General features: G+C 36.6%; 1 protein-coding gene across 1 annotated transcript; it reads right to left on the bottom strand.

Annotated features, from left to right (window-relative positions):
* Nucleotides 1-17,714: 17,714 nt before the first annotated feature.
* On the bottom strand, nt 17,715-18,116 carry LOC143559016 (uncharacterized). Its single transcript, XM_077047727.1, has one exon. It carries the CDS (start codon nt 18,114-18,116, stop codon nt 17,715-17,717), a length of 402 nt encoding a protein of 133 aa, XP_076903842.1.
* Between the last annotated feature and the right edge of the window lie 655 nt (nt 18,117-18,771).

Raw genomic sequence — 18,771 nt, 5'->3', positions numbered from 1 at the left:
ACAAGCTCTCTCGTGTTTAGCAACCTTGTCAAATGCCGCCTTCAATGCTGTCTGGCCTGCTACAAACCCATTGTCCCTAATCCCAACAAGAGGGGACACTCCTGTGAGGTCGACACAATCGTGTTTTCCCCCTACCCACCCAAAAACAAGAATATCGGCTGGTTGTAATGTAGATCTTCCTTCTTGAGGATCCGTAAGAAAATTTACCGGGGCTTCCTTTTTAGCCGAAATTCCGGTCCGTTTAAGAACATCGCATAGAACATCCCTCACCAAATCATGCATGTACTTAAACCTAAGCAACTATTTGCAGTGAACCGGATGCTCGCCAAAAGAATCCAAACAAACCTTACGACAAACCGGGCACGGTTCATCTACCGAAAACAAAGGGATCATTAACCGATACTTCATGATGGCCCGGTACTCCAAAGCCGACATATGTTGGCCCAATCCTTCAATAGGGAGAACACTTAAGAAATCTTGGGCCCGAGGAGCCCGAAGACACTCAAACACCGCTTTCTGACGAGGGGATAAATCAAACTTCATTTCCAAACTCTTGATTATTCCACTATAAAGGGCACTCGCCAAAACATTTGGGCTTTAGGGGGGGCGGTGTCTTTATTAGAGAAACCGCTAATATCAAAATCGGGAAGTGAAATGTGCAACCGATCTATCGCACTCCTATAATCGGAGACAAACCCATCAATGCCACAACCTCGAAAAATGTGGTCTTGCAATTCCCAAGATTGTGCCCTCGATGCCACAAACGCATAAGTAGAAATGTCTGAAGCTGAATATAAACCCAAACCTCTAAAACGAGTCGGAAGTGATGCCAACCTCCATTGAAAATCTCCAAAGAAGGCACCACCACAAACCACGATGTTCTCAATCGCCCCCCGAAGGCCATTGTCAAACACAGAAACTGCTTCCTCTACATACACAGGTTGGTATGTTCTGAGACCGAACAACTTTCCAACTCCCATACATGAGCGGAGTAAAAGGAGCTCGCATTGGGGATCCCGCAAATGCGGGATATAGCTCATCAACTCCGCAGCTCGCGAAGCCCTTTTCATAGCAAGTTCACTGATGAACCCGGCATCCCGGCTAACGGCTCCCCCGAGGAGTTTCACACCTAGCACCGGTCTTCCAATCTCACAGGGAAACACCCCCTCTTGCAACTTAACCCCATTGCACGACGGCCAAAATACTTCGGTTTTCTTAATATTAAGTTCAAGGCCCAGACGGGGACCCTCCAACTTGATAATATCTAAAGCTTTAGCAACCTCTTTAGAGTCCCCAATAATTGTACCATCATTTAGGTACCAAGCATGAAAGAGAAGCTTACAGGAACTCTGGACTAGATGAATAAGTGGGTGCATAACTAAGGCGAAAAGAAGAGGTCCAAAAGGGTCCCCCTGCTGAACCCCAGTGGTGGACCAAATGTGGTCATCCCTCATATATAGCCTGGCCGGTTGCCCATATAAAAAGTTCACCCATAAGGAAATAGATGGGCATCGGACCCGAACCTCATTCAGAAGGGCAGTCTTATCCACCAAGTTGAAGGCATTACAAAAATCAATAGTAAGCATAGCCAATGACCCATCAGAATGGAACTCACTTAAAAACCTGTTCGCGCTATGAAGAACGGCCTCTGCACCACTAGGGACTCCCACCCCAAACTGAAAGTCACACAAGTATTTAGTAATGTCTTTCCCAACACCCCTCATAGCGACCTTAGAGATCAATCTTCTCCATATGGCACCTACGGCAATGGGTCTAATCCCATTGTTCGGTTTGAGCAACGGTGTGAGAGGAGCCGACACAATGAACTCTGCCAAAATCCTAGGGCATCTCCCCCCCCCAAACATAAATTAACCATCGCAGTAGTAGCCTTTAGTAACCCAACAGCGATCGGCGACCCCTCTCCACAAAATGCATCCAAAATATGTTGTACCCTCAATCCATCTCGTCCGCATGACGTCCCTTTAGGGAAGGATTTAATGCATCCAAGCACACAATCCTCATCAACAACAAGAGGAGGCTCAGAAAGCAATGAAACAGGCATAACTGCGACGGGGGCAAATTGGGATGCTTAGCCACTAACGCTTTCAAAGTGTCATTGCCAAAAGGTGCAACCCCTAAAGAGCATAATACTTTAATGGCGGCAGTGAAATGTCCGTCCGCCACTTTTCGTAAACATTGTTTCGTATTAAAATCTTAAAAGAGCATGTGAAATGAGAGTGATTAATTCTAGAAGTTTTGTTTGATCAAAATTTATGGCGAATAACTCCGTAAACTTTGTGTCTTATTTAAAATTCACTTACATTAATACATGTTTGAATAAGACAAGCAAACTTTAAAGATCTCTGAACTTTGAAGGTGATAAAATAAAAGATTTTTATAGATTTGATTGCTTACTAGTAAAACAACTAATTAAGCTTCTTTTTTTCAAAGTATAAAAATATGAACAAAGTCAGAAACCTTTCCAAGCATGCATTTAATCTTGTTTCCTTGGCTTCGTTGCAGGATAATTACTAGCAAGAGCTAGTTATATATCGTATCATGTCACTGCCACATAGACAGTGGGTGATAACTAATCAACTATTAATTTAAGCATAATGGGTAAACTATGTTTAATTAGATTTATTTAAGCATAAATTTAACATGATCATCCCTATAAACCTTTCTAAGCATACATTTAAACTGGTTACTTGTTTATATTTTCTGCAAATTATCCTAACACGTTAACTAATTACATCCATTCAAGCTAAAATAAATACCGAAATTAATATATCAAATTAATACGTTAAATTACTTACTATGTTACATTAATATACTAGCCATTATCCTTATTAAATAAAACATAATCACAGTTTTACTGAAAGGTTAAATGCATGTGTTGATCAAGTCATTTACAATTATCCATAACTCTTCCAGAAGGACATAGTCACTGTATGGGTGAACTAACTACATAACCTAGCCGGCATCTTACCATGCAAACTATATAATATTATACTATAAATAACATAAGACTTTTTCAAGTTGACCAAGCTATTTCTTCTGGCCTGGCTTCTTCAACTCACAAGTATCATATATAAACAAATGTTCACTAGATGATTTTGCAAATAACAAGCTAGAGATCAAAGATCCAAATATTAACGTCGAACATGACTATCGCTACTGCCACCATTGCCGCAACAAAGTTACAAGGACTGAAGGGTCCAAATCCCTCACCTTTGATGATAAACAAGAACTCCTCAAAGGTTATCAAGAAAAGTAACATCAATAATCGAGACTATAAGCATATGAATAGAGGTGAAGCCTATAAACCTCCGGTGATTATTTATCTAAAGTCACCTGATGTCATTCATGTGCATCCTCATGAGTTCATGGCCACCGTTCAAAGACTCACCGGAAAACTGACCGCCCTGTCTTCACATGTTCCAGATGGAACGATCGAGTATATATTACATTGACATCGATCGACGGCCGAACTCCATAGTTTATGAAACTTGAACAATGGAGTTAGAACAGTTCAAGCGAATTATTATTAATATTATTTGTGAACAGTCAAACATCAAAACTGTTTTTTATAAGAATTTGTTAGAAACTTAGAAGATATAATGGAAACAAAACCCTAATCAAATGCACAAAAAATGTATTGATTTACATTTACTCGTGTCGCTCTCATGTAACTTGTGATTTTGATGATTTAATTTTTTATGACAATTTTGTATATTACTTTACATAATAAAATAGTACTTCTTGTGAATAGCTTGAATTAAAGTTGTAACTTGTAAAATGATATCCTGAAAGTTATGTCACTTATAATAATTTATAAGGATTTGGTAAATTGTACCTATAATAAACTTTAATAGTCGGAGTGAAGGCCAACTATCACATCTTATATTTAATTAGTTTACTAGAATATAGGCCCGTGTTATACACGGATGAAAAAATATGTCAACAAACATAATAAATTTAAACAACAAATTCAAGTAACACAAAACTTCTTCAACTTTATAACCAAAACGTTAACTGAAGAGGTATGTACCCGCCTCAACACCGAGCGAGGCGGGTCAACCCATAAGATATGGACAAGAGGCTTGAAATCAAGACATTATGAAGGCACAAAGCCAAAACCTATGCGCATGGCGCATATCACATATGCTCATGCATCACATGCTCAGGCATCATATGCTCAGGCACCACAGATGCTCAGGCATCACATATGCTCAGGCACCACAGATGCTCAGGCATCACATATGCTCACGCATCACATGTGCTCACGCATCACATGTGCTCACGCATATCACATATGCGCGTGGCGCATCCGCGCGTGCATATCACATCTGCGCATGAAACATCTGCGCGTGAGAATAAAGAGAAGACCTCGCGCATCCTCAAGATTGGCGCATATCACACATGCACATAATCAACCTCGTCCTTATCCAAATCAGGATTAGGGCAACCTTGATTGTGCACGTCAGACAACCTTCCAGAAGGTATCTTTTTAAGGAATAAGAATATGCTGATGTTGACAGCTGCCAATGAGAGGTGGACAACTCAGCAAAACCCATGTGCTACCACGTGATTATAACCAATGAAAAAGCACCAGGTGTCCCAAAGGACACGTGGCGCAAAGCAACTGGAAGAGGCCAACAAAGCCCTAACTGGGTCTAAGCCTAATCAGTGGAAACCCTAGCACTATAAATACCACATCAACTCCACAAGGAGAGGACACATCCAATTACACACAATTACAGAGTATTCAGCTATTAAGCAATACAATCCATTTTCCTTACTCTCATATTATTATCTTCTCCTACAAACACTTATTCTCACACCGGAGGGTTACCCCAAAGAGGACCCCTCTGTCCCTTTCTGAGGGGTAAGTTTACGGTGCTGTTCATTTTGTAGGTGGAAGAACCCAGATCCCAGAGAACCATCGGTGAAATAGCATAATCACACTCGAGGAAAGTAGATCGTCTACCAGTGAGTCGATCCACGTTTCTTCATTAACCATTTATAATGTCTAGATATTAAAAGTTTAAAGTTACATAAGTTAGTGTACACCAAACCAACAAAAAACATCAACAAACATTTTCTTTCATATTAAACCACAATCAACTTCTTCAAATATTATAACAAAATAAACTCATTTTGCTTCACCATCTAAAAATATAAAAAAACAATATCATCCAAATTAAATATACCATTAAAATAATAACATGAAGCCAGTGTTACACACGGATAAAAGTTATACTAAAAGTAAAAAACGATTACATGTAATACGTAAATTGAGTTATATTATATAATGGCTTTTATTTATGACTTTTATAATAAGTTTTTGATATATTTATACACTACTAAACGGGTGCCCGCGTGATGCAGCGGGAAACAAATACATTCGTAATCATGTAACAAGTTTATAGATGTTTGTTGTTCTATTTGAAACCGAAAAACGTTCAAACCGGTCATTGGTTTGATTTCACCATTGATTTTTTTCATTAACTTTTGGCCGGTCGTTTTCAATTTTCAAAGGTTCGTTTCGGTTTTCAACGACAAAAACGGGCTACTAACGGTTTGACCCATGGTTTAATTTAAAATCCATTAAAACCAGACAGCAAACGGCCCTACGTAAAATGATATTATTTAAATGAAAAAACTATAAAAATATAATACTCAAATTAAAGATAAAAATATGCTCGTTTTTATGGTATAATTTTTTTAAAAAAATATTAGCACATAAAAAAGTTATTAATAGTTAAACATAATGAAGGGGGTTGAGTTAAAAATGAAAATAAAAATCATATAAGAGTGAAAGATCAAGGATCATAGTTGTAACTATTTTTGAAATTTACAAAAGTTAAGCAAAGTGAAGGGGTCAATGTTGTAACTATTTAATAACCTCTTTTACTTGTTGACAAGTTTGCCCTTATCATAGATGCATGAAAGGTTATATCATATGTTAATTGATTTGTGAATCCCTTAAAATCAAGGTGTCTTAATTTGTCCTTGTTAGGTGTATTATATATAGTATAGATTAATTATAAATTTTAATTTGCAAACCAAACCTTGGTGTTTTATTTATTTAAAAACAAAACATTCATACCGATATAAATATACATTTCATGTGTAATAAAATGATTTTTAGAACAAAATGTTGTCACGTATAAAAAATGTCTTTCTATAACGTTGGAATAATTAGAGACGAAGACTCAAACGATAATGTAAAATTTTAATATCTTTCAATGACTAGTAACATGTGTATCATACGCGTGAAAGTTATATATAAATATATATAGCAACAATGATAATAATAATAATAATAATAATAATAATAATAATAATGAATTGATAGTGTAATATTTATGATAACAAATAATTTTACATTCATTAGAAGGTGTTACATTATTGTTTTTATTAAAACAAAATAGCATACAACAAAAAAAGTAAAATGTTAACTTAAAACATCTTTCTAACTCAAACCATGAAGCCAAAAAGATATATCAATAAAAACTACATCATGATATATGAAGTCATAAAGTATTGTTTATTAAACAATTATCGAAATTGAAAGAAATGTGTTGTAATTTTTTATACTTGCAAAGAAGAAAACTAAAATCACCACAAAATCAGATTCAATGTATTGTTAATAAGAGAAATAAAGGTACAAATAAAATTCACAAACTTATAAACAAATCATAAATATCTATATACATCCTTGGATATTGTCCGTCTTACACACGGGTAGAAAACATATAAACAAGATATAAATATAGACAATCATAAAATTTGATAACTCACATTTTAAACCAAGACAAATATTTAACATAAGTTTGTACCAAAATACTAAACATTTAGATTGTGTACATAAAGACTTAATACTTGCACAAACTTAATATACTTAAAAAAAACGAAGACATAAACATGTTGTAATCATATTAGCCCATCATCAACTTCTCAACATTCCACCAAAAGAAAGTCATTTTACTTCATAGCCTGAAAAACAAAATAAACCAGGATAAAATATTTTATAATATGGAACTTATTTGGAATATCAAAAAATGATCTACAATCGGTTATAAAAAATATGTGGGTTTATTTTACGCATTCATCTTGAAACTTAAAAAAGGAAAGTTTCCTGAGATTGGAAAGTATAAAAATCTTTTAATTTTTGTAAAGAGTTGGTCAAATAATGTTTGTTGAGATTGTGATACGACTACAATTAGATTATATGATTATTAATTGACAAATTAGAATTATAGTATTTCTTAATATAATTTGCAATGAAATTCACACATACATACTTGATTTGTATATGAAAAAAAACATATAATTATACAAAAATCGTAATAATTAAATGTACAAGTTATTATATATGATTTATAATTTAACTTTTGTTTATTGACATTAAATTTGTAGTTAGATATATAAAATCTAAGGTTATGATTCGATTTTATGAATACAAAAATCACAAAAATACAGTTGCATCGTACCAATTGTACTAAATAATTTTGAGATAATTACAAAATATAAAAAAAAAGTTGATTTGTTGTATTCTTGAAATATTATAATTGGTGATTATTTTAGACATTAATTTTGACATTTAGGTATAATTAAAAAATGTTCAAATATAAGAAAATAGAAAGTTTGTTGAGATTGAATACTATGGAAAACTTTAAAAGTATGTATTTAATTTGTAAAATTCTGTATTTAATCGAGATTAAATATGTTATGAGTATAACCATAAATTAAGCAACTATAGTGACTATTTAAGATTTGAAATTTAAATATAAATTTGAAATTATTAATTTCAAATTTCGTATTTAAGAAACAACTTATTCTATTTTTAATAACATTAAATGAGTATGTTAATTTGAATTTCGAACTGAAGATTGAAGTTATTAACCGCGGGATTTATTTTTAGACATTAATTTTAACATTTTAGTGTAATTAAAACTGGTCAAATATAAACAATAGAAAGTTGGTTGACATTGAAAAATATGAAAAGTTTTAAATCTGAGATTGATCAAATAATGTTAGCTAAGATTTAAAGTAATTAAAATGATTATGTTAATTAATTTGAATATTAGTTAATATGAATTTCAAATAGAAGATTGTTTATAATAACTATTTGTCATTTGAAATTCAAGCATAAAAATATATAAAAACTGAAATAAATAAATGTACATTTTATTATAAAATTGCATTGTTAACATAAATATACAATTCAAAAAATATATTCAAATATCCGAAACTAAAGTCAAATTTCTATATAAAAATGGTAATCCTGACATGTTTACTAAAAATTTTAATTATGACCGGTTAAGTAAAAAATGATGAACTTGACCGGTTCCTTTAACTAAAATGGTATTTTTGACGTTGTTTGTCTGTTAAAGTGGTCTTAAGTTCATCAAAGCAAATTAATAGTATACAAACACAACATATCATGAATCGCAACGCCTCAAAAGTAAACTAAAGTCACGGAATACTATTAACAAAATCATATTGAACATTAAAGAAATAATATTAACCATAATTAGTAATGGGTGATTTAATCCGCCTTCTATTACTCTATAATTATAAAAAAAATAACTTGGGTGTTTTGGAAATCATTAACGTAGTCAACTCTGTTAAATTTATAAGTATTTTGGAAAGCATTAACATAGTCAAATCAATTATATTTATAAGTGTTTTGGAAAACACTAATATCAAATCAATTAATTTTATAACTGTCATGAAAATCATTAATATAGTCAAATCAATTTATTTTATAACATAATCAATATATTATTTGAAGTAAACGGAATTTTGGTTAGTAACCGGAATTATTACTAATAATGTGAACAAACGTAAAATTAATGTTATATTATATAACCAGAATAATTACTAATAGCCGGAAATAATGAATAATATGAAATAATGACAAAGAAAATAAATTGACAATAAAATAATAATTAATATGAGAATCAACCATTAGAGTATCAAATAAAACCTTACCGGAAAAAACACAATAGTTCAACATCTCCATTGAATCTTGGATTTTGATTTAGAATCTAAAGAAATTATAAGAAAATCATAAAATAATTAAAATCAATACAAACACAAATGAAAAAAAACAAGAATTGTCAATAAACTAATGAATAATATGATAATAAGCCATTAGAGTATCAAATAAAACCTTACATGAAAATGATTAATCTCACTAACCGGAATAGTCTCCCTTACCGAAACAATAAGAGAGAGAGAGAGAGAGAAATTAAAATGATTAATAGGGTTTCTAATCTTAAGGTTTATATAATGTGAATGAAATGATTTGCCATTAATAGGAAAGAAAACATTTGACTTGGCAATGACATGACATTGAGCTTGACACCCTAGAATGATGTCATGTGTATACATTGTAATATTTTAATAGTATACTAAGATGATTCTTCAATCCAAAATTCTTCATTGTCTTTTACGTACAGATCACTACTTACTATCTTATCATGTGGTGTTTGTTATATCAGCACTAATATATGTAATCAACGAGTCAAATACAAGTAATAAGTATGTAATGATTACACGCATGCATAAAATAATAAGGTTTGGCTGGGGACAGATACGATAATGAAAACGAACAAACATTAATTTCTAGTTATGGTTTAATAAATATTAGGTTGCCATCGCGGGGAGGGTTATTTCGCTATTTATGGACAATAAGATTGAGGGATTTACAACGGGCGGTTTCTCAGTAATGGGCACACCCCCACAATCACCTATAAAAAGCATGTGTAGGGATCTTGATGAGATTATATAACCGACGTGCTACCAAGAAAATTACGATTCAACGTTAATCCATGGTAATATGACCCACACCAACAGTGGACTAAAAATCTTGGGTGAAAATCTTATCGGAAATTCAATCCAAATTTAGTGACGAATTACCTACGGATCTATCGGTGGCAGGAGAACCTCACGAAAATCAACAATAACCAAGTTGTTGGCGGTCTTTTTTAGTTTTATTTTGTTCACTTAGTGATCTCCCACATGATATTGATGAAATTATATCATCAGTAACTTCTTGTCCGTGTAACTAATTTGTTTTTTTTGGTAAAAGGGCAGTGCCCTTGGCAAAATTAACATAAAACAAAAAAAAACAAAGTTATAAAAGATAAGAGAGCAAAGAGCTAGGTAGGGACAGGCCCCCAACTAGAAAACTCTAAGTCTCGTAAAACAAAGACTACAACTACTTACGTAATATCCATAGTCATAACATAACATAACCAAATAAATGACATACGATACAAGTATGATAACCACTTAGTACCATAAAAACTTGAACCCGGCTTGGCTTGATTTCTTCTTTTTGGGTAAAACCGGATCCGCTTAAGCCCACTTCGTAGATTAGCAGCAGCCCATTGTCGTTTATGCTTTGGGGTACTTGGATCTTTAGATGGGCCTCGTTTCAGCCCACGATGTCTTGTTTCAGCATCTATGTAGCTCCCCTTCATACTTTCCAGCCCACTTGAGTCTCTAGGTGTATCCTGTTGTTGGGTCGCTTCGGCCCACTTCGCCCCAATTATATTTTCCAGTCCACCACTATCTTCGTTAAGGCCCAGGTGGGGCCCAATTCCATCAACCCACGTTAACTTTCCTCGGCCCCGGGTTGCCCTTTCCACCCTATCTTTGGTCCGTCGCTCCCCAGCCCAGGTCCAAATACCAAATCTTCCATCCCCAGTCCAGATCAAACCATCACCACCAGCCCATTTCTTCCAACCTGCTTCCCAGCCCACTGGTTGACCCTGCTGATTTTCTTAGCACCCAACCGATCAGCCCAACACCCCTCCATGTGCACATTCGTATGCCCCTTAGAAAATTTGTAAAATATCATGCCTCTATGCCAATGAATAAATTGATTTATAGTACCTTTGGTTTTAGCATTAGGCATGATTCTTGACGTGCAGCCATTGGCTCCCTCTTGATCTTTAGTAGTGGCCAAAATCCTTACTTTTCCAACCCCCTCGGACCCTAACCCATAGACATGATCCCAAACGGCCCCCAGCCCATAAGTGAACCCACCCACCTCAAGCGAGGTTGACACATAAGACTCAAAGATGTAAAAATAAAAAAGGTCTCTAGTCCTAGAATGGGTTTTCACATCATGGTCAAGTTCTATAAACATGTAAAAAATATTTGGGGTGGAGAATAATGTCCTAGCCACCATGATGTGATCCTTCCATAACGGCTTGGCTTGGCTCCCCTTGAACCCTTTCCAACCTATCCACCAATCATATAACGCGGAAGCAACCACCCGGGTTGATGTACCGTAACAGGTGATTACAAAAAATAAAATGGGGTTCAAATTTCCTAAAAAAGGAGTAAAAAAATAACCAAAAAATATATGAGTTCTAAGGTGAGGGATATTTAGTAAGATCACTACCCATAGGCTTTACACTCTCCTTATTTCTCCTGGTTCCCATGATGACCCGACCCCCCGGATCCAAGTGGATCCCTTCAGCTCAAGTGAGCTAGAAGACTCAATACATAGACACAAAAAACTGGCCATACAAGACTCAAGACCCTTTTCATAACCGGGTTTCCAATGTTGGCGTGAGCTAGAAAATAAAAATATATAATGTGAGAGTGTTTGAGAGTCCTATGCACAACATTGGGTTCCAACCTTAACACCTTGGTTCTCAGCCTAACTCCAGGCTCGTTTATACCTACACCACCAATCATACGGGCAGAGTTGAGGCCAACCTCATGAGTGTTAGTGAGCCTCAACCGATCATTTATAAAAAATAAAAGACTTTGACACGTTTTAGTGTACTTGGGAAGGAACCCCCGAAGGGAAGATTACTATCCTGAAATTTGTTTGAGGTTTCCTTATTCCCGCATGTTCCCTATGACCCCCAGTCCAATTACATACCTTGATCACCCAAGTTTTAAGGTGCTTTCCTCTCATGCCAAGGTGTGTCCCTTTGTGTTTACCCTGCATAAAAACAATCGTTCTTCCCAAACTGCCCCCCTCCCACCCTTTTAGTGCAAGGTATCCACATAACTCCCAACTCCTCTTTAACCAACCCGTCCCCCTTAGTTCCCCTAGGAAAATTATAAAAAACAACTATACAAAAATTGTAAATAAAAAGGATACAAACTATACATCTGTGTTCTCCTGGTCCCGTCCCCTTCCAACTTTTTAGGTGTCTTAACATTGAGTCTGGGTTTTTGTTGTAGGCTTCTTTCTCACCTTGAAACCCCAAACCTTGCTTGCCTCGATGGCGTTCTTAGAGTCATAGATTTTCAGCCCCCAAAGCCTCAACCTGACCTCCACTTTAATCAGTTCAAGAACATCTTCCCACTTTCTCTTTCCATTCTGAAACAGCCTCATATTTCTTTCTTGCCAAATAAAATAGACTGTAGCCCAAGAACCAACCTCCAGATAATGCTATTGATGGAGGGGTTGGCCGGTAACATGCTTATAGGATGAACACATGCAGACCATTCAGCTGGAGGGTTCCCTATATCCGCCAACTTCCTGATTTCCATCCAAATCTTGTTAGGGAATTCACAATTGAAAAATAGATGGTCATGACTATCTTGCTGATTGTTACCAAAAGCACACTTAAGGTTCTCTTTGGTCCTTTCTCATCTCCATAACCTATCTCGAGTTAATAGTCTTTCCCTCACAGCTAGCCAAAGAATGAAGGCATGCCTAGGAATATTCTGTGAAAACCAAATCATTTTATGCCAACCCACGTCTGGTGGCACTCCACAAATATCCAGGTACACTTGGCTAGTAGAGAAGTCCACATTCCTTCTATCCCTCGATCTCCATTCAATTTTGTCTTGCTTCCCACCCTCCAATGTTGGTGGTTCAAAGTCATAAAGACACGCAAATGTTTCCCTCCATTCCTCCGGCCAATTCCACGTTCCCCCGTGCACAATTTCTCCCACTTTGGTGTCCAGGGACAGCCCGGCTCTATGTATCTCTCTCTTGGTTACAATTTCACCAAGTGGGCTCAAGGGGTGCCACATATCAAACCAAAATGACGTTTTCATACCATCCCCTAAGGTGCTCCAGTAGTGTTGGTGTATGGCAGCCCTATTTTTAAAGATATTCCTCCAACTCCAACATGACCCTTCCATGGCCCGGATGTCCCAAAAGTTGCACCCTTGTAGCTTATATCGGTTGATCCACCTAACCCATATGGAATCCTTTTGGGTTACGATATTCCATATATGCTTGGTCATTAGGTCCGTGTTCCTATCTTTAAGAGACTTTATTCCCAGACCCCCCTGGCACTTTGGTTTACAGACTTCATTCCAGCTGACCCTAGCTTTACCTCTTGCATTCTCCGATTGGTTCCATAAGAAGCTTCTCATCATTCCCTCTATCTCATTGGTTATGTTGTCCAGTAGAATGAACAGAGTTGATTAATTGTAGACGCCCAACAAATGACAAGAACTTGTTTTTCCAATCTCCAACCCTAGCTTTAACCTTATCAATGAGTTGGTTGAAATCTTTCGAATATAATCTCTTGGATAGTAGAAGGACTCCTAGATATCGGACAGGAAGTTGTCCAACACTGAAGGGTAAAATGGTCTTTATTTCTTCCTGGACCCTAATTGGCACATTACCAAAATACATTGTGCTTTTACTCAGATTTGGTATTAGTCCTGAGCACAGTTTAAATTCCTCCAGGGCACGTTGTATGACCATAACAGAATGTGGGTTTTCATGGGAGAAAACGAGTAGGTCATCTGTGAAGCACAGATGGGTAATACCCAACTCGACACATCTCCAATGGTATTTGAACCTTGGTTCTTGCAGGATGCTTGATCATAAGATTCAGTACCTCCATCACAAGGGTGAGCAAATACGGGGACATAGGGTCTCCTTGTGACACTCGTCAATTTCAGGTTAACTCCGTTAACTCAAACTCCGTCAATTCAAACTTAAGATCACTTGATCTATAACGCACATCTCATTACATTTAAACTAGGGTTTAAATGAAGCTTGACAATTACTACATGTGTAGTCTTTCGGGATTGCACCGAAACACAAACGAGTTGACGCAAACCATTGGTGAATAAACGAAAAACAACCAAACAATAATTATGTGATAATTATGTGTTAGGCTTATGTGTTATTTGATAATATTGTTTAAAACACTAACTCAAGATGCAAACAAGTTACTTTAGGCTAGAAAAGTAATACTTAAAAGTTGAAGGACCTATATGTAACATATTATTATTAATAATAAACAAAACCCTAACTCTCTTTCTCCCTCCCTCACACCGATCGGCCCCCCTCCCCCTTGGCTCTCTTGGCTGCCGAAAACAAACACACACACACACACACAAGATTTTTCAAGTTTGGTTGAAGATTAAGGTGCTAGGAAGGTATAAACAACAATCCTATGTATTTTACATGTTTAATTTTGATTTTGAATGGGTAAATCTAAAACCCTAGGTCACGAAAATTGATGAATAAGATGAACTAGGGTTGATTTATGCTAGATGATGATTGATTATGTGTTGGTTATTGATATTGATGATCATATGTGATTTTGAACGGTGAAAGATTGTTGAATCATTGATTGTTTGTAAACCCTAGAGGGTTACTACTGATTTTTGTGATTAATTATGTTTATTGCATGTTGGAGTTATGTCGTATGCTTAAGATGCATGTTAGACGATTGTTTGTGCTTGCTGAGTTTTGACAGCCGAGATTGTTAGACTTGAACGACATGTAACTTGTTAAATATAAAAGCAAACTGAGCTATTTATGAGTCTAAAAGGTAGTACTCTGAGTCTAGTTACCAGAAAACCCAACCACGCCTAAATTGGAGGTGTTTTGGTTGTTCAAACGATTTAAATGTGATTAAAGGTCTAAACTGGTACTGGACAGATTGTAAGTTATGCTTAGACAACTGTAACTTAATGTTAATTTGGAAATTGGTCGAGGTTGTTAACACTAAAGGGTACTATGTTGAGTCTAGTTTCTATGAAGTCCAAAATTGTAACTTTTGGACGAGTAAAAGTTAACTTTTATTATTTTACAAAACTGAAGTGCAAATCTGAATTGTGAGACCTGCTGTTAGGTTGTTTTGTAATTATCATATCTCATGAACTATAAGACCAAATGGGTTGGTTCCACTTCTGGAAGTTAACTTGTTGAGTTAAGAACCTAACCCAATTGGTCTTGCATTAATTGGATTTTTCATTTAACGGGAATAATAAATAACATTCTGTTGCGCATGATTTTGACTGCTGTGAGTTTGCTGTAATGTTTTGATCATTGTGAGAAATCTATGTGGAATAAAAATACAATAAAATATGTTCTGGAAACCTAACTCATGTATTCTTTTGTGACGATTTTTGGTGAATTAATTGAGATGCTATGATCTGTTGAATAGAGTAATCTTTCAAGTAGAATTCTGTCTTGATGAAACTAGCTGCTGAACTTTGTGAAAATACATGAAACGTGCTAATTGCTAGATAATTGTTATGTTTTGACCAAATTGCCCTTGCGGGGAATAATTGCTAGTAATGTACACCATTAACACTTGACACGTAAATAGTTGTTCACACACGTAACGTATCACTAATGTGCTTGTTGAGACACACACGATTCACAAACGAAACACGAAACGTATCTTGTGCATAGGTATTATGTGCCGAGTCTAGAGACTCGATAATAGTTCCGACACTTAGAAAATCTCCTTGTTGTTTTAGAATGCTAGTGAGGGTTTTCTGTGACAAGCATCACTTGGGTGACTTGTTTTTGGAATTCTTCGCAAACAGTGAGTTTCACGTTCCCCTTTTAACTCTTTTAAACGCTTTTTCACTTGGGGGAGAATACATACTCCGAAACGCTTTTAGATTTTGTTATTAGATTATATATCACTTGTAAAGGCTAAGTGGCAAACGAAACAACTGAAGTCCTTCACATCGAACCGTTTAGTATTGGATAATAGCGAGTCACTGTTGAGTAGTACTACTGGGTTTGACAAACCCCACCCAACGCTAAGCTCGACTGGAGGTCGAGTGGGTGTAATTTTGGCTAACACATTACCATGGTCGGGATAGACCTGGTGGCAAGGCACATGATAAACAGTCAGCTTCGGTGTCGAACACTTAGTAATACTTGCTTTATAGGCTAGCTACCTATAGATATATAATTGTTTTAACACTATCTGGTAATGCAAAACGCTAAACGCAAAACGCTAAACGCAAACGTAAACGCAAACGCTTTATTTTATATACACTTGTGAACTCACCAACCCCGTGTTGACACTTTTAGTATGTCATTATCAGGTAGCCGAGGCGGGCGCGCGGTATAGGATCATGCATTACTTTGAACGCTTATGTTTATGCAAACTCATTTTTAAACTGTTATTATTAATTGGGTTTTAAGTCGTCCTGCGTGACGCAACACTTGGTTTATGGTTTTACGCTTCCGCACTTATTTACACTTAAATGTTTTCGTGTTTTGAAAACTTTATTTATGGTTTGATTATAACTAATGATTCCGATCCTGTTAGTTCACACCCTCTGACGGTAAAACTCCGTTAGTGGATTTGAGGGTGTGACACTCCTTGTCGTAGCCCTCTCATCCCTTGAAATATCCATGTGTTTCCCCATTTATCTTGATAGAATAAAAGGCCGCCGTGATGCATGTCATGATCCATTGGATCATCTTCCCATGAAACCCAAACTTGACGAGACACTGTTTTATGAAGTCATGGTCAACCGAGTCATAAGCTTTTTGGAGATCGATCTTTAGGGCTACCTTTCTCTCACCACGTTTCCTTTGGTAGTTTCTAACAAGCTCTTGTGTCAAAAGGATGTTGTCACAAATCATTATACCGGGTATGAACGCACTCTGGCACTCATCAACAATATATCCCAAACCCACCTTCAATCTTTCACAAATAATTTTGGTAATGCACTTGTATATCAAATTGCAACAAGCAATCGGTCTAAAGTCTCCAACCATATGAGGATCAACCTTCTTGGGGACCAAGGAAACAACAGCCGCGTTAAGTTGTGTTAGGAGTTTCCCGTTATCAAAAAAATCTTTAATGGCTCTACAAACGTCATGCCCAACTACATCCCACGCAGACTTAAAAAATTTGGACGTATACCCATCTGGTCCCGGGGCCTTATCATTCTCGATATCAAACATGGCCCTCTTGATTTCATCGTTGGTTACCTCTCTCACCATATATTGTTGCCATATCAGCATCCAATTTGTTAATAAATAAGGAATCCGGGTCACCGATAGGATTGGTGATGACATTTGTTCCCAGCAGGCCCTTATAATAATTCACAAATTGGTCATTTATCTCGTCCCCTCGGTAATAAGTTCCATCACTCCCAAACAGTGAGGTTATCCTACCCTTGTGATACATGGACTTGACCGAAGCATGAAAATATCTTGAGTTTTGGTCCCCCTCTCTGAGCCATTTAACCTTAGCTCGTTGTTTCAAGAGAAGTTCCTCATCAATCATAGTCTGTTTAAGAGCTTCGAGATACGCCTGTTCTTCCTCTTGCAACTCCCTATTACCCACATCTTTCTCTGCCTCAGTTTGCACCCTACCCAGTTCAGTTTTGATAGTCTCAATTTTCTTTCCAAGATTACCCTTCTCTCTACTGAGTTTCCGGATTGGTCCTTTCAGGTTCTTGAGTTTGCTAACCACCTGGAACATGTTGTAGCCTTAAACCTCCTTTTGCCATTCCTCTTTAACAATATCTCTAAACCCTTCCTTTCTGGTAAGGAAGTTCATGAACTTGCAGCTATGTGGTTTCCATTTCTTTTTAATACTCGGGATAGAGATCAAGATAGGGGTGTGGTTTGAGGTTAAAGGGGGCATGAAAGTGGACGTAGAGTGTGGTAATTTGTCAAGAAAAGCACTATTAACCATAGCTCTATCCAGTTTTTTCCTCAATCCATTCTCCTTTCCCGGCGACTTGTTCCATGTCAAGTGGTGACCATGGCTTTTGATATCACTCAAGTCTGTCTCATTACAGCATTCAATCAGGTCATCCATACCTCCCGTGATATTAGAGGCACCATGTGACCTCTCCGAAGGGTGTATGATAACATTGTAGTCTCCCATCACAATCCAAGGTTCGTTGGAGATTGTACTTTGGAACCTTTTCAACTCATTCCAGAGGGGCCTTCTTCTTGGAGCTTTGACATAATCATACACAAAGGAACAAAAGAAGCTTTGCTGACCATTTAGAGGCTTGATCGAACAGTGGATGACCTGGTCAGTTTGGTGGATAATCATCAGCTCAACTGACCCCGGGTCCCAACCAATAATTATTCTAACCCAGTTGGGGCAATCACTCATATTGGATTCCCTCCCAATTCCGGAACACCTTCCTACAAACCTCATCTACATTCTTGCTTGTTGTGTGGGACTCAAGGACACAGCAAACACTTAAAGTCTGTAAAGCAATCAGCTCTTTAACCAAATCCTGTTTGTTCTTATTCATAAGTCCACGAACGTTACAAGTAGCTACTTTGAACTCCATTAGGAAACTAACCAAAATAATGATAAAGGGGTTAACAATGTACCCGGTTTGAAGTATCATCAGCCTCCATATCTACATCATCGTCTTGTGGCTTGGTTTGGACAGTATCACTTGTCATAAAACACGCCGTTCCATCATCTTCAGATTCCACATCCCTAACAAAACCCTTGTTTCCATCCATACCCAGCTCCACATAGCCCAAATCTTCTTCCTCTACCACTCTCTCTATGGGGC

The sequence above is a fragment of the Bidens hawaiensis genome, unplaced genomic scaffold (genome assembly GCF_021521415.1).
Source record: "Bidens hawaiensis isolate Kalapana, Puna unplaced genomic scaffold, B.hawaiensis_p1.1 tig00019689_1, whole genome shotgun sequence".
NCBI lineage: Eukaryota > Viridiplantae > Streptophyta > Magnoliopsida > Asterales > Asteraceae > Bidens > Bidens hawaiensis.
Note: the sequence above shows the minus strand (reverse complement) of the source record. Positions and strands in the feature narration are given on the sequence as shown.

Coding starts and splice junctions, on each gene's coding strand:
- LOC143559016 (XM_077047727.1), bottom strand. CDS start 18,116: ATGGGAGACTACAATGTTATCATACACCCTTCGGAGAGGTCACATGGT.